We start from the raw sequence: 18,577 nt of genomic DNA on the forward strand, positions 1-18,577 counted from the left end.
TATATATATCAAAAGTCTCTGACATAGGGTAACCCTGTTGTTATCAGAGTCACAACAAAACGTTAGAGGCTCCAAATAAGATGTTTTCAATCTAAAGTGAAGGAATATTTTAAATCGGACGAGCTGTTTGGGCTGCACACTGTTTATGTGTCCATTATTAAATAAAAATGCAACGTTACCATTTACCTGTACCCACAACATAAATGAATGAAGTTACTGTCTTTTAAAGATGTGTTCAAACTATTAGACTCACGTTTGAAAACTGCAAAGTTGATGTTTCAGTTCTAGTTTCGGAATTCTAGAACATGTAATTTAATAGTTAAACCATCAACATAGGATCCTTCATTTGTTTACTGTACAGTCGAAGTGCTGATATCACCATTGAACAGCAGATGGAATTAATAGAAGGGAGGGAGTTCTAAAAGTGGTATTTCAGTTGTAGACAGCTATTGTCGTTTCTATTAATAAGTTATAATTCGAAGTATTGTGGTTGCAGTCGTAAGCAGTTACGACATTCAAAGCGTTCAACAGTTCGAATGGGCCAGTTTAAAGTTATCGTGACATGTTTTGTGTATTAATCTTTTATTCTGTGAAGTACTGTAATCGCGGCTTAATGGGAAAAGCCAGAGACCTTTCTCCGCGTAAAGCGGAAGTTATCAAAACATTTCTGACGGAGGGAAGATATACACAACTACAAATTGCTAGTAGAGTTGGGGTAGGGCGAAAACCTGTGAGTAAATTCTCCATTACGATGGGCAAGAAGCAAATGTATCAGGGTTCGGAAGTGTGGGCGAAAACAAAAGCTGTCACTAAGTGGTATCAGAAAACTTAAAAGATTGGGTCTGGGAAACGGAAACGCAATTTCTAGAGATTTAAGCATAAAAAGGGCTGAGTATGGTGTAGATAATTCGCTTGAAAATGTTCGAAGGATTCTTTGTGCTGAAGGAATAAAATCACTGAGGCCAAGAAAGAAAGCAAAAATTACTCCAATCATGGCAAAGAAGCGCCTCGAATGAGCACGAGGCCTAGAACGTTGGACTGCTGATGATTGAAGAATAGGTGTTTCAGTGATGAATCATGTGTCTTCATGTCTAATTAATGTTCACAATATGTGCGACGCGACCTGGGGAGAAATTCAAGTTGGAATGCCTCCAACAAATTGTGGAGCATCCTACTTCGGTCATGGTCTGACGTGTGATGTCTGTCTTCGGGCCTGGGAAATTTTATATAAAAGAGGGAACAATGAAGCATGACCAATACTTACAAGTTCTTCAAAACGAACTGCTTCCCCAGACTACAATCTGGTTTGATGATGACACACTTCATCTTTATGCGTGATGGAACCCTATGCCACCGGGGCAAAACTGTTACAAAATTCTCCGAGAACAACGAAATTATTGTTCTTCTGTGGCCGAGCAATAGTCCTGATACGAACCCGATTGAAAATCCTTGGAGCTTCATGAAGGAAAAACTAAAGCATATTACAACCAAACATCAATTGATCGAGAACATCAGCAATTTGTGATATCATGATGCTGAATTGAAGTCAGAATGTGCTAAATTCATATATAGCATGCCACAAAGGATTTAAAAAAAAAAGAAAAAAAAGAAAGAATAACGGATTTCAAACAAATATTAATCTTTGTGTGAGAGTCATTTTTTTTTAAGTATTCATTTTTTGTTTCCAATTTAGATACACACTGTATACTATTTATATTTGAATATCACGTAATTATGCGTTTGTTTTATTGATATTGAAAAGCATGCCATGACCACAAGAAATTAGAACAGAGTTACAGAGCAAGTAATTTGAACTAGGTTCAAACGTGTTTTCTGACGTAATACTGTAAGAACATGAAAATATTCGGAAACTGAATGTTGAGTCTAGTAATTTGAATACGTCTGTAAGCTAACGTGTCGATGGCCAGCCCGCATTTCAAACAGTAACTTCATTCATTTATGTTATGGGTCCAGATAAATGGCAACGTTGCATTTTCATTTAACAATGGGCCCATAAAGAGTGTACAGCCCAAACGCCTAGTTCGATTTTAAAAATCCTCAATTTTAGACTGAAAACATTATATTTGGAGACGATTTTCCCTCTTACATTTTGTTGTAACTGTGATAATAACGGAGTTACCCTATGTCACGGGACTTTTGATACACCCTATATATATATTGTAAAGCTTAAAATTGATGTTTTAGGTAACCATGACCTATTAAGATTAAACTGATAAACATAGAATTATCAAGTGTTTTCATTATTATACAAACCAGATGACAGTAAATACTATGATTAATAAGATATGATCAAAAAGTAGGATTAAATCCGAAACTAATTTTTGTTTAAATATAACGTTATCTCAAGATGATACATATAAACTGCCAATCAATAAATTAAATCGAGCTGAACAAAATTGCCATGCTTGAGGGTAAATTCTCATGTGTAGATTTCGAGAAAACCGAGAAAAATTACTTTTCATGTAGGATCGGGAAAAAGTATGTCGTTCGTTACTACTACTATGGTACCTTCCATTCTGCTGGAACGAAAAGTTCATTTGCCGTATACGTAAACAATGCACTAAGTGGCAGTCTAATCGTGACACATATACTCATAACAGTTACACATGTACCCCTAACAATGACATACATTCAACAAAGAAAAATGCATGAAAAAGTGTCTTTTGATATATTTCTATAAATACTTGATGTGAGCAAATTTAAATTAATTTTTTGAGCATTACCGACTTCTACGGCCTTAAGCCGGTCCGTATGAGGAAATGATCTCTCTCGGCGAGTACACTTCCTCGGAAATGGGGAAGAAAACAAGCGTCCTGGAATCTGAATGTTAGGTACGTACCATCTCGGCATTTACCTGGTGTGAATAAGAAAACCAGGGGACACCGTAGTCCAGTGGTTAGAGTGTTGGATTCACCTCAACGTGGTACCAGGTTCGATTCCTGGCCGATGCTCCCCAATTTTCGGCGTCCACCCAGTATCGTGAGGCGAGCTGGGAAGTCACGTGAATAAAAGATGTCACGGGCACTAGGTCTAGAAAGATCCTGATACGCCAGTTAGTGACAGAATGATGTAGCGCGCTGACAACGTGTTCGTAGCAAGGCTAGACGCTAACAGGCCCACAAGGGGTTGTTACGCCAAGTGGTAGAAAACCTCAGGGATGGCTGGCCTCAAAAAGCTGATATACTTTTTCGATTGAGTGTCCCCAGTGGGAATCGAACTCAGGATCCCTCTCACCCAGGAGGCGAGAGCTTTAATGACTACGCTACGCGGGACCATGAATATAACTTTTAGTCCTGTCTTATGAAAACTTTCTACTGCATACGTTCTTGATTTTAAATAGACGTTCAATTATTATCATTTTTAAAAATCAAAACTGTGATTGTATTCTTCTTCACTTGTAATTGGGTCAAGGATAAATCGACGCTTACAACTAGTGAGTTGTTTACATTTGTGCTGGCAACCCTGTGCATGAATAGCAAACCGCTGTTTTTAGTACAGCTGACGTGACCGAGGGAACTACGCCGTCATTCACGCCCCGAGAGAGAGAGTAAAAACGAACCAGCTGAGAGCGCTGGGTTGTGAAGAATAGCACTTGGTGCGTGCAACGAGGGAATCGAATGAGAATGGTAGGCTTTCATTGTCCGTTACTAACCTATACCAATGCCTCGCTATTTTTTTTTTTTCGAGTGTGCAGGCATACATCACAACGGAATGTTGATATTCTGTCGCCAGGTAATTATGCTTACAGATAGAATATTTATACCTAGTGCTAAAGCTGCATTTAGTGTTAAAAATATGCTGTTAGAAAGTCCCACTGTTGATGCAGCTATTTTTAAGGAAATTGTAATAAGTTTAACGTCTGGAAATCTTCACTATCTTAAAACCAAAATCAGAAAAGTACCCATATATGTTAATTTATTTATTATTATCATTACGAGTCCCTCTTATATATATAATCAAATTATTCTGTAGTTCAATTTCCCATGTTTATTGCCCAGTAGGATAAAATTTTGACATTTATAAGGAGCAAGCCTATATGAAACGTGGACCTAGCTTAACGTTGGGTCCGAACCACATGACTTCCCGCTGGAAATCAAACTCAGATCTCCCACGCCAAAGGCACGTATGCTAACCGCTTAGCCATGAGGGAGGTCTAGGGTAAAACGATCAGATGATAAATCATAGACTGATCCATTGGGGAAGTGACCAAACTGTCGTAGTCTCCGAGAAAACTCATAGACAGTGATGTTCTCAAAATATTTTTTCCTGGGGAAGAACCTCAATACACTGGGGGTGTAATACGAAAGTACTCTGAATTCACATTAAGCACGATAGGTCTGTGGTCCCTGTTTCGATCCCAGTTCACACTAACCAGGTTTTATGGTGAACAAACATGATATACGTGAGTCTTCTCGAGGTTCTGTTTTCTCCCACTTCCTTCATTTCACCATTTCATTCATTCTTATCAGTCTTCTTTTACCCTATATGGCATAATCGTGGGAAGTAAATGTGAAAGATTTCATTTCATTTTCTACCACTGAGTCAACTTGACCTTCCTTTCCTCCAAATACAATACTCTTATTGAAAAAAGGTTTTGGTCTTATGTTTTGGTTTTATGTTCATAAAAGGAACTTGAGCGAAGAGTGGTAGTAGTGCCTCGAAAACGCTAAGCCAACGGCGACTTACCAATTTGACAACGCGGCAATATACAAAATATCCTATATTGGACCATTAAAGGGTCATTAGTCGTCCCCAACCGTTTCCCATCATTAGTCGTCCAATACAAATTTGGACATACAACATGTGGTCTACGTATTTGTTTAACTTTTGCAATTTTCCGAATTGACAATCTTGAAGTGCTTATATAGACTTTTCGATTCAATGAAAAGACCGACCGTCATGGACGCCCGAAGGGAGGGCAAGCCCTCCCTAGTCCACGAAAATGTATTAAATTTCTTAAGATTTTCTTAATGCAAATAGAAAATACCAAACGTAATATAGCAACTAGAGAGATTGGCCCCCCTTGAAAATTTCCTTCGGGCCCCCATGCCAACCATCTAACGATTACCGTATTTTGACCCAATCTTTTTTTTTTTTTTTTTCAAGCGTGAACCATTCTTCTTTTATTTAGTAGTCAAAAATGGATTTATTTATTAATTTACTAATATCTGTAGTTCCAGATACAGCAATTTTGCTTTAGAAACAATAGCGGAATATGGGAGAAGTTGGCCAGAGTTACATGTAAAGGTACCATTTCAGTATTCACATAGTATGACCCAGGAAATAATAATAATAATAATAATAATAATAATAATAATAATAATAATAATAATAATAATAATAATAATAATAATAATAATAATAAAGGTGTGAAAAGGCCTCCGTCCAATGACTGGTCACTGAACCTTCCAAATGCGAAGAAAGAACGCTAATCTTTTACAACACCGCAACTCTTATAAAAGTTATTGAATGGGAGTATATGTATTTATGAAATTAAGAAAACCCGTAAAGAACTTTTTTCTTTTTTCTTTCTTTAGTTTCGTCTGATTCTCAAGATACAAAAGAAGCATACTGATTTGATTCTTCCCACTCGCAAATCATTACATCATTCCACCAATGCAAGGTTTTTCACCTGTCACCACACACACACACAAAAAAAATCTTGATCCTCCTCCCACTGACCAAATCCTACAGAATCTGCGCACTGTCGATAGAATAAAAATAATGAAAGCGTGTAGTCATGGTAGTCTTACGTAAATCGTTACACAGTAGTTTTCATGACTGAACTGTGAACGGCGAAAGAAAGGCAAGAGCACCACCGAACACGTGTGAAAGAACTGCAGTAGTCGAATGATGACATGGATGTCTTTTAGGATGACGCAAAACTAAACCAGAAGTACGTCATGGGGCGACCTAGCTGACGCAAGAAAATGTGAAGAAATTCAGAACCCAACAAGGGTGTTTATTGATTTTAACAGTATATTTTTTTTAATGTTACGTGAATATTTGGCGTAATCCTCTTTTGTCTTGTAAACTGTTACGTTAGAAGTTAAATAAATACCTTTATGCCTGGAATCCCTGAAGCCCAGAAGTGTTTCATTACCTAGTAACACTGATAAGATTATTATAAGACTTAAGTGTTCCTCTCTCTCTCTCTCTCTCTTTTTTTTTTTTTTTAAAGTAAATGTGCTATATTTTTGTTTTCGTAATTGCAATCGAGTAGCTAAATGGTTAACCAACGAGAGTGGTGCCAGGTTTGATTCTTGGTTGAGACAATATTGAAACACTCGTGAAGTAATTCTCGAGCTGTTTGCATTAATAAGTCAAGAATCATAGAAATGATTTTATGATCGGAGCCGATGCACTTATCATCACGTGCTATCCAGCTGATTGGCACTTCGATGGTCAATCTCGGATTAAAACAAAACTAGCTATGCGCCATTACAATGAGATAATGCAGCAGTAATAGCTTGTTAGAATGTCAGCACTTTATTTTACGTTGTTGTAATGTTGTCAGCATACATGTGATATTTCAGTGTGAGTGCTGTAGGAATATGAATAGATCATCATTATATTGTACTAACAGAATACTCCTTCGTACTGGGAGAATAGGTTTCATTTTGGGCGGAAATGTCACTGTTCGTCTGAATGATCCCCAGAACTATGAATTCGACACTAATATGTCACTGTTCAACTCAGCAATCTCGAAAACTATGGATTCGACACTAACATCGGTCATTTTCTATCTTTTTAAATATCTCCTTCTCCCCCTCCCCTAAATTGCACCATCAAAGTGAAATGATAAAAACTATCATAGGCCCGAACGTCACCTATGTTGAAAATTTGATCGACATCGGTCAGGTGGTTCAAGAGGTGCCATGTCACAAATATAGTCACTTTCATTCTGTCATCTTTGCCAGATCACTTGCTGTAACTTTTATAAACTATTGTCCCTCGCTAACCTCTTAGGTTTGAGGTAAGAATAGTCCTTTTTTCGCTTGGATTCGTTGGTTTCAGGGGCGGCTCATGCGACTACTTCCAGTGTTGTAAGTTTGTTTCAGCGTCTTCTGATGTGTCTTAGAAGGGAAGAAAAAGTAGTAAGGGTGGTTCACTAAGATACCCATAGGTGGTGTTCGAATTTTATAAGAGACTTCGAGTTCAGACGAATTGTATATGAAAGACCAAAAAGGAGAAACATAAAATATTGCATGCAATATCACGTGAGGTGATTTGCTAGTTGAAGTACCGTATATATATATATTTCTAAGACCGATTTATGCGTAGGAACATTTCGATAATACGGTATATATATTGACCACTGCATATTTATAGTTTGACCACTGCCCATGAGTCGTTAACGGTCTTACCTTTGGTGTGAGCGGTCTGGGTTCGATTCCTGTTGGGGACACTCGATCGAAAAAGCGTAAAAGCCTTTTCAGGCCAGTCATTCTGAGTGAGGTCCTTCCTGTGTTTTCCTCATTCAGACCAAGCAAATACCGGGATAGTACCTAACATAAAGATCACAACTACTTTCTTTCCTCCTTACTTCTCCGGTTATTGTGATTGTAGAGGGATGTCATCCCTTATAATTATGTAACGAGTTTAATGTCAAAAGCTCGTATTGACAACATTTGCTCGCAGTGGTGTGAAAAGTCAGTACACAGTACTTCCTGCCACAAATTGACATCACGTAACTGTGATTGGAGAAACCAGACAGCCCACTCAAGGCCATGTAACTTATTTGAAAAACGCTACATACTTTAGTAGTTTCTTAAACTTTATTTCAGAACAGAGACGACGACAGAAGGAGGGCAAGGGAGTGAGTACTTTGCCCTCAGACACATTGTAACATAATTTAGCTAAAATAATATAAAATATTCTATTTGGTTTACAAAATAATAGCTGACATCCCAAGAAATTAAAGCTGGTATCGTCACTGTTTGAGGACGGAGAAAAGAACACAGACAGCTTGCTGTTGTAGACTGGACGTACTACATATATAATTTGATGTATGAATAGCCTTAATAATCGAGTTACAGCACTTACTCATTCATTCAGTAAAACAATTGAGTGAGCGATTAACAATCAAGGGAAAATAATTGGGGAAAACAGGCAGAGAGAGAGAGAGAGAGAGAGAAATTGCAACTCGTAAATGTGCAAAATTGTGGAACAGAATTAGTTCACATGACGTCACTTGGAGAAAGAGAGAACGTGCCAGCGATGATACGCTTTGTCTCCTCGCCATCCACTTTTGCATCTGAGACTCTATTCTACTGTGTTCTGTTGTAGATTTTTTTTTTTTTTTTTTTTTTTTTTTAAAGATTATCCGGCCAACCTACGGCCTACATTTCATGTCGAGTAAAAGTGGTGAGGGTGAAATCACATGTTACTTACATCGTGACCTGTATTAGAAGAAGAGAAAATATGTTTGAGTCCAATTACATTGACCGTGAATACAAGACTTTTACTTTACATCAATAATAATAATAATAATAATAATAATAATAATAATAATAATAATAATAATAATAATAATAATAATAATAATAATAATAATAATAATAATAATAATGAAATCAAGCAGTTCTATATATTGATATTTTTCATAGCATATCAATACTTTAAATAATACATTTATACAATTGCAAGGAACTAATCTAGATATACATAATCAGCGATAGAAAAAAAATCTGATCTAGGCGTCAGTTCCGAAAACCATGTGTCACAATAATACAAATCCAATTTGATACGTAGGTCTACACCTTTCGTCCTTAATTTATAGTTACTGGTTTAAAAAGTACCTCAGTCTACAGGCTATTTTTCAACTGAAGACAACGCAAGTGAAGGTTTGTACTTTGAGCATTGAAATATCAATTGTTCACCTGTTTGAATGGATCAAAATCCCCTAATGGTGTCATTCATGTTCATGTTAGAGGTAAATTGGAGGCTGAATTTTATAGCGAATTGATTATAATTTGTTCTTAATCCATCCAAACACATAAAACTCACAAGTATTGGCAGGCAAAACTGGAGACACTAACGTAAAAAAAAAATAAATAAATAAATAAAAAAAAAATAAAAAAAATCGTATTTTCAGTTGCTATGGTGATCTCACGCCAAGGGTCTCTCGAGTCTTGCATACAATAATAAATATCGTGGTACAGTGGCCCAGTGATAGGGTGCTTTTCCTTGTTTGCCCCAGGCCATGTGAGTTTATGACAGACAACGTAGTAGTATTCATGGGTTCACTCGGGGTTCCCCTGTTTCCTCTTATATTATCATTCCACCAATTACTCCATAAATATTCACATTCATTAATCAGCCGCGCTTCTTTACCTAAAGTGCATGATCGTGAGACATAAAAGTAGAAATTTCGTTTCATTTAATTTTATAATAAATGTACAGAAATGTATTATGGAATCCAACAAATCCGAATTTTCTATCGCCAGTTGGTATACTCTATATTCCTGGTTCCAGAAATTGAGACCCCCTCCCCCCCAAAAAATCTTCCATTAGAGCAATGCCGTACTCAAGGAGCCTTCGGGGCTTAATTCCTTCATGATCAACAATATATTACAAAGAAAATAAGCATTTATCATGTTGAGAAATACAGAGTGGTCCAAAAGTAGGTATACACTCCTGCATTGATCAAGTATAACATTCTAGCTCAGCGTTTCCCAACCTTTTTCAACTTGCGGCACACTTCAGGGTAACTTGAATTCTCGCGGCACACATATTATTATTATTATTATTATTATTATTATTATTATTATTATTATTATTATTATTATTATTATTATTATTATTATTATTATTATTATTATTATTAATATTATTTGAAAATACAAAATACTGTAGTATTTTTGTCTGATTACTGACATCCTTCTCACAGAGAAGAAAGCTAGACCACTGTTTTTTCCCCGTGGTAAATCATTATGCTTATTTTTCATTTTAATTCAAAAATAGAAAACAATTACAATCAGATATAGGGCTCAAGTTGTTAAAAATACACTTTTTTTTTTTCGAAAACTGTATCCAACCTTTCATTAAGGAAGATCACTAAATAACGAACGAACAAACGAATCTCTTTTACTTTTAAAACACAAATATAGGTAATTCGTATGCATGTTTACTTTGCCGGAAGGATTGAATAATATTTTAAAATTTCAAGTTACGAAATAGTCTGCAACAATAAAGAAGCAATAATGGTCATAACAATGATAACAAATACTTTTTTTTTTTTCAAAATTAGAAATGTACAGAAAAATGTTCTACAGAAAAGTAACACAGTATGAAACTTTAAATTTTAGATTCATAGTAATAATTTGAAATACAAATATACCTTTTTCTGTATGTCTTGCAATTTGATTGCTATAGAATTAATAATTTTGTTCCGATTTCCTCGCGGCACACCAGCGACCCATTCGCGGCACACCACTGTGCCGCGGCACACCGGTTGGGAAACGCTGTTCTAGCTCATAGGTTTATTTACTCCGGCTGTTCCGAGCTTACGACATAAGTAAAAAAGGCTTTAAGAACAAATAATAAAGAAATTAAGTCTACCTGATGGATAACAATAAGAAATGATATAAAAAGCAATGAGCAAGCAGTACGGGACTATATACCTACTTTTGGGTCACCCTGTGTAATACAAAAATCACGCTTGACCTGGAAGTATATGATATTAAATGCTGGAATCCCTCCCTCTACATGATATTCTGCGTACGCCACTGGGTTATAACGTCTATAGTTCAACATAAACCTTATGGAGGGATTTTCATGCAATTGCGATTGGTTGCGATTTGGCTGAATAGCCAATTGGCTACACATAGAAATTGCAAGCAAAGAACGCAAAGTAACCTTGCATGAAAATCCGCCTTAACTGTTGTAAAGTTCCATATGTAACACACATCTTTCGAGCCCACTGGAAACAAATGATAGCGGATATACTAAAGAAGTATGTCATACTAGACTCCATCATAGGCCATCAAATATGACAGGAAACGGGAGAACCTGGAGAAAACCCACGGTGACGATACGTGGATTGAGATCGAACCAGGAAGCCCTTGCACCAGAAGTGAGCAGTGGTGGATATAGAAAATAAAAACTGGGGGGACAGCCAGAACCCAGACTATGATAGGTATATCATAAGTTTACTATAAACTTTCAAAAATTTATAAATAAATGTCTCAGTTATTGTTGCCACTCAGAAAATTGGGGGCCTAGGCCCCCGGACCCGGGCTAGATCCGTCACTGGAAGTGAGCGATCTATCAAGTCATTGTATCCCCAAATTATGACCTGAAGACCAAATCTAAGTTTATATACCTTGATAACTGCTTAATATTTTCGACATCACAACTACGAACCCTACGAAAGAGAAAGGCTACCGTTTGCCAAAAATCTTAGTTCACTAAATACTGTAGTATACATTTATTCATCTTTCTTGCTGTAAATTGAGGGACTTTTATTGCTTGCAAAGGGCTTTATAAGCTCTTTCGAAAGAGGATTTGCAATACCACAGCATGAAAACTTCACTTGAGCATGGTCAATTTTTTTCTTTCTTTTGTTATAGCTATTGTTGTGTTACTTGAAGCAGCTAACCATAATTAGTTGTCCGTGCAGATTTTCATGTTAGTTAATTTATCTAAATTTATTATTATCATGTCCTAACCACTGCTCATGATGGATTAAAAAAATGCACTACAAACTGCCTGATCACGCTGCGTTATCGGAACTACAACTTTAAGGAGTTATGTATCCATACACTTTTACGATAAAATTATCTAATTTAAATCGTACCGGTACATCCACAACTAACCATAATGTGTAACACATTACAGAACCCTAACTTATTTATAATAGAAAGAGATGATTTAACGCTACAAGCTAATAGTGTGACTCACAACACAACAGTGTTGCCATACCTTTTAAACTTTCTTTATTTGGAAGGGGGGCAATGTACCAATGGGGGGGATGGAGAGAGGAAACGTTTTTATTCTTGGCTTGGCGATATAATGCAAGAGCGCGCGTTGGGAAAGCAGATGCACAAGTGATGTGACGTCATTGAGTCTTTCGGAGTGTCGACTCGAGTCTTCTGCACTTTTTTCCTTTCTTTCTCAGCAGTGTGTTGCTGGACTGTGCTTCACTCTGGTGGAAAGTTCTGGAACATCACTTCGGCGCTCTGTTCCTTCTTTCTCAGGAGTAGCTCAATCTCTCCGCCCTCGAGAGCTTTTTACCTTTTTGTGTTTACATTTCACGTAATATTTTAATCAAGACTTCTTTTCTTTTCTTTTCAACCTACTCATTTCGAAAAGAGTATTGTCTTACTGACAATTTAAGCTTCTATCTCCTGAACTTATTCGGCTACTTACGTTTGACAAGGAAAAATGATGCAATAACAAGAACCAAAGCAACCAGGTAAATAAGAGATGTTCATAGGTTTCAAAGAATTTGACTCCCACATTTCCCCGTCTTCAATTAAATAAACGATAGGAAAAAGAAAGAATAAAAAACAGCTTTGTCTTAATTTTAATCAGAGGATGCTTATTTGAACATGCTTACGGCGTCCATTACAATATAGAAAACTTTTGTTTTAGGTATAAAAGTCATTCATAGGTAGTTCAAATACGTACAGAACCGTTATTTTCTTTTATCAACGATGTCCTTTTAAACAGACAACACGTAAATCACAAAGATAGTTGTTTCTTGCAAAACCAGATAAGAGTACAGCTTGAACTTCGATCAGAAACTTCAACACAACGCAAAGGTCTCCATGAAGAAACCAGACGGATTGAAAATTGTAATTTAAAAAAGAAAAAAGTTACTATTTATTGTAATTATTATAATTATTATTAGTAGTAGTACTAGTAGTAGAGTACTAGTAGTAGAGTAGTAGTAGTAGTAGTAGTAGTAGTAGTAGTAGTAGTAGAAATGCTTTAATCACAGGCAGGTAAACGAGGGACAAGAAGAGTAAACAAATACCATACGTAACACCGTAGTATCTTTCTATCTTATGAAAATTCTATTGAAAAAGAAAAAGTTTTGATTTGCAATTGGAAAGTATTCAACACGTTACGATGGTCCGGAACGCACCTTAAAATGTAGATGTATGTCTTATGTAACCTCAGTGCTCAAAAGATACGCTGAACTTTAATAAACAAATAATAAATCTTGGGGTTATGGGGTAAAGAAAAAATTTCAGCCGTGCTGTGGCTTGGAGCAAAATTTTGAGAGGGGAGGCAGAAAAGACATTTATGCATTCTGACAACCTCTATTTGTCAGAACATATCAGTTTGTGTTTGATTTCACATTCTATAGGTAGCTAGCTGTAATTTAGTTTTGAAATGAAATGGTATCTTTCACGTCCCGTGGTTATCACAACAGTACTACCGAACTTCAAAATCCTAGAACGTAGACAATATTTTATTTCTATGAAGTACACTGATGTCCAAAATTATTGTCGCATGTCTATAAATATGTTCTTGTAGGAATATAATTTAATATTGAATTCGCCCGGTATTTCTTACAATGTTAGTATGTGTATAATTGGCAAAGACATGTATGTGGAAAATTTCATGTCAAAAGAACAGTAAATAAGAACAATAAAACAAAAATAAAACTTTCTTGTCCATTTAGAAACATTTTGTTTTATTCGCTCTAATTTTCATATTTATTATTCCTTTCTTATGAAATTTGCCACAAATATACATTTTCCGCTTATACACATAGTATCAGTATTAAAAGTGCCCTGCAAAATCATTATCAAATTATATTCTTACAAGAAGAGAGTTATAGATATAAGACAATCATTTTGGACATGAGTGTACATATAGATTGCCTGAAATAAGTAATGGCTAGTACCTGAAACTACTAGCTCCAAATTGCACAAGAGCCGTGCAATTTTCCCTTTTTCCCTAGAGGGCTTTCTTTCTTTTCTTTTTCCTAAGTTCATTTGGTTTTGCGATGCACAGAACCACATACTCCCTCCCAACTAATGCTAATAGACTTCCCTATAAATGACGTTCACTTGTTTTAAGGCTTTAAACTGGTTAATATTGTACTCGTTTATTCTGTTGTAAAATTCCATATGTCAAGCTTACAGTCATCTTCCAAGAGGTGATCTGCTCCTCCAAATGACCCTCCTGGATCCAGTAGTGCACAAAAGTAACCAAAGGTTCAACACTACTTTCTGGTAATCTCGCTCTTCTAAACAGCGAATATGTGTACTACTGTGGATCAAATTTTGATCAGGAAGCACTGAAAACACACATAGTTATTATGTTTTGATGGCGATTAAAATGAGATGACTATACTCATTACAAATGGACATCGTAACATTCCAATCGTTTATTTGTTGGCCTTTTGATAAAAGACAGTTTCGATGGATAAATCCGATAATTAGTTCTTATGAAAGGCTACTGCAATGTTGGGCACTCTAAATGACCTTCTGATATTTCTTTAACGTTTTCTCTCTCTTTGTTTCTTTTTTTCCCATAAATGTACGGTTTTGTGTTCTAAAACGTTGCCAAGTGTGTGTGCTGGGGGAGAGGTAAAAGCAGTGAAAAGAAAACGAGGAATAACAAACCATAAGGTTCATCCAAAACTGTTACAACCAGAACACAGTACTGTTTTTATACCGTTAGAGGCATACAAATGGTTGTATGTTACACTGAGGCAATTTTACTACGGTCCACAGAGTTCACGCTTTTTTTTAAATCTGAATAACGTTTACTTATGCTCACTTTTCAACCGTCTGCGTGGCTGATTAATAACACCAAGCCAAGAACATGTTACTCTCTCGTGTAATATTATTGACCAATTGGACAAGTGTCACATGTATAATAGAACTGTCTTCAAATCGGAGTCTTCCACAGATAGCTAACAAGATTCTGACGGCTTTTTTTATTATTATTATTTTATTTTATTCTTTAAAGAGTCGCTGACGTCATGTTCTTCGACCAAGGACGTCTAAGCGGCCTTTTAGTGTCTTGTCTGTTGGTTTTTCTGTTGGATGATGTGGCTGCATTTTCTTCTTATTAGTATAACTGGGAATTACAGTTATGATTAATTTTTCTCTTTAAATGGTTTGTAACGTGTATATATCCCACACACATAGTTCATGTTCGTCAGTATCCAACATTATGAGGAAACATACGATACCAAAACAAAAATTGGGCGTCTTTCAGATTTAGCCAGAACACTAAGACAGGGGAGGGGGAACGAGATAATTTTGGGGGAGGAGAGTCCAGGAGGACCCGCCAAGCGATCTGGTCAATGCCCGGTGCGCCTTCCACAAAGAAAACTGTACCACCAAACTAACTAACCAAATCTATGACCTACGGAACCCGGAGGTTTAATGCCACGTTCACAAAAGCTCTCCACTGACTTCTATCCTTAGCCAACCGGATTCAGTTTCTACTTTGTATCCCTATTTCTGCGAGATCCATCTTAATATTGTCCTTCATCTGCGCCTAGGTCTTCCTAATGATCGTTTTCCAAATGGACTTCCAGTTAAAATTTTGAAAGCGTTCCTATCTTCTTCCATTCTTGCTACATGACCTGTGTACCTGAGTCTCCTAGATTTGATGACCCTAACAATGCTCGGTAAACGGAACGACTGTAAACGAATGTGTTGAACAATTATGTAGTTCCTCGTTATGAAGTTTCCGCCATTCACTATTCCCATTCTTCTTGGGTCCGAATATTCGTCTCAGGATCTTATTCTTTCAGTCTACGTTCTTCCCTTAGAGTAACTCTATTTAATAACAAAAATAAAATGAATAGATTTCTCGGACACATTTATATTATTTTCCCGGGAAGGTGGACAAAATAATATGCGTATCATATGAATCTTTGTTGGTAGGGTAAGTTTTCAAGGCACGTGTAAGATAGACTAAACTGAAATAACGCTGGGGGCGTCGTGACTGTCTTCTGTAATTGGGGGCACGGTAGCTCAGTGGTAGAGCGCTTTTTTTCGAAAGGAGAGATCGCTGGTTCGATTCCCAGCCAAGTAAATTTGTGGTGGACAACATCGTCTCTGTGGGTTTTCTCGGTGCGCCCCCATTTCCTCCCATTTTCTCATTCCAGTAATTCTTCCATCATCATTCATTTGTCTTAATTATCGTCTCCCTTAGCCTAAAAGGTATAATAAATAAATATTTCATTTTTCTTCTGTAATCAAATATCAAACTCAGTGGCGTATTTAGGGTTCTTCCGGGCTTAAGGCCCCCCCGAAATCTTACTTATTATAGTAAAGTATATGAAATATCTTGCAGAATTTTCACATTTTCAGGCAAAGCCCCCCCCCCCGAAAGTTAGTAAAGCCCTCCCCGAAACAAAATCGTAAATACGCCACTGATCAAACTAATATAGCATTTCTGTTTGAAGTATCTTTATTTCAAAATCATGTCTTATAGTTAAGACGTGTGATTACATTATAATGCGAGACATCTATAAATGACATAATGCTTCGACCAAATAACGTCCCTCCGCAACCTGAAACACCGCTCTTTTCAAGGTACTCTTCCAATACCCGTACCTCTGCTCTTATTTTATAGAGTCAATTCATCCCTGGGAGGGGGGCTAACTTGAGTTTATCTTACATCCATAGTTCCTTAATACGTAAATTCTGTTATAATGAAATATTATACTTTCCTCAAAGAGCAACAAAAACATTTAAAATGTGTCGAACAATTAGCAGAGTTTCGTATGATTTGAAATGGTGGGATGAAGAAAGCGGGAGGAAACGAAAGAACTCCCTATTAGGGAAGTGTAAACAGAGGTAGTTTTTTCAGTTTTTGAATTACATTCAGCAAATTTATGTCCACCTCAATTCGTAATAGCTTTTAATCGATCATACGCCGCTGGTTAGCGATCCTGATTTGCAATTAGGCTCGAATCCCATGGCTGACCGTATTCAGAATTCCTACTTCAAATTACAATTTTTACATGCTTAATAATAATAATAATAATAATAATAATAATAATAATAATAATAATAATAATAATAATAATAATAATAATAATAACTCCAAATAATTACCTGTATTAATCTAAAATTGTTTCCTGTCCACCAATTAGCTTCAGTGTGGTTATGGAGTGTACATTTTAACATCTGAAAATTCTATTTTCATCTGAAAAATTTATTTGACCCAAGGGTGTCATTTGGGAAGGGCAATTGCATCCCTGAGTTTCAGACTTCCATATCTTTTAATAAATTGTAAATAAAAACGAAACACTTACGTCTGTGGAGCATCTTACTCCTTCCGGTATAACCTCTAAATCGACGCTTCTGGATTGACCTTACCGTGATGTTAATCATAACAAACATGTCACCTTGTTTATAGTGTATAATATTTATTCCCGATCATTATGCTGTATTGAAATCAGTTTCGTCATTTCAGATCTTGCAGGAGGTTGGAGGGGCAAGATTGTCCCCCAACAGAAATTTTTCACATTTATATTAGTACATTAATATAGAACTTTTTAAAAAGCATACGTTTCTCAAGCTCAGGAGCAATTACACCCTTCTCTCCCCAAATGGCACTCCTCTTCAAATGACGTTAAAGTGATTAATGGTTGGCGCTTACTCTCACAAGAAGAAAATATCTGTGACAATTTAATAGAAGTCGGATGAAATTTGATATTTTACAACCGATAGTTTTGTCGATGTATGTGCAAGACCCCTTAGCATCCATAAAACCAATAAATACGTGAAAGACGCGAATCCGAGTCGCAGTCTCTCAGCATCGGAAGGGAAGTTGTTGGCAATTTGCCAAATGGAAATTTCCCCTCCCGGATTCCCTTTCCCTACGTTGTTTCCAGTTTACATTTCCACCAAAAGATGTCGCGATAATCTACACTCAGTTCAAAGCACTCTGTTATTTACTACTTTCTGCATCTGATTGTCAGTCAGTTCAATCCTATTTTGTGAAGTTTTGTTTAAGTGAATCGGTTAGTAATTGATAAATTAATTATTGCGTAACTTCGTCCTTGCATAACCCTGCTCAACATGTTTCTCTCGAATATGTAACACCTTAGCGAGAAAATTATTTTCTAAAATAGCAATTATTACCTATAATTTGTAATATATTTTTGCTTGTATACAGTAAATACTGTAGACAACTCGCAAGAACAAGAAAGCTCTCCGTGGGTGGTTTCGGCAATGTCCGAACACTCGTATCACCTTACTAGTGACATTGTAAGTAAATGTGTATCCACCAACGTTGCCATAGTTTTGGGTCTCTGTTATACTCTGATTTATGACTTACACATGTGGGTTTAAGAGGTCACTTTCCTCTCTTTCTTTTTCCCCCTCGCCGTGGGTTTGGGATTCCGCTTTGCTCTTTTTCCCCCCTCGCCAACGAAAGGTACATGCTCTGTTTTGTGTTAATGCTAGTAAAAAAAAAAAAAAAAATTAAGTACACGACCAAATCAATATTTTAATATTTCAGAGTATACCATGTGTAATATTCACTATTTAATGCAAATGTCATAATTTATTCTTAAAAGTATGTATTAAAATACAAAATATACACCACTTTCAACTATTAAGAA

General features: G+C 36.4%; 1 protein-coding gene across 1 annotated transcript in view; it reads left to right on the forward strand.

The window, feature by feature from the left end:
* Positions 1-3,634: 3,634 nt before the first annotated feature.
* Positions 3,635-18,577, forward strand: part of LOC145672372 (uncharacterized) — a 207,144-nt gene continuing 192,201 nt past the window's right edge. Inside the window, exon 1 of the mRNA XM_081741549.1 lies at positions 3,635-3,753. Coding sequence (XP_081597675.1) covers positions 3,639-3,753 — 115 coding nt within the window. The 5' untranslated portion in view covers positions 3,635-3,638. The remainder of the gene's footprint in view (positions 3,754-18,577) is intronic.

Source organism: Thermobia domestica, chromosome 2 (assembly GCF_964235325.1).
Source record: "Thermobia domestica chromosome 2, izTheDome1.hap1.1, whole genome shotgun sequence".
NCBI classification, from domain to species: domain Eukaryota; kingdom Metazoa; phylum Arthropoda; class Insecta; order Zygentoma; family Lepismatidae; genus Thermobia; species Thermobia domestica.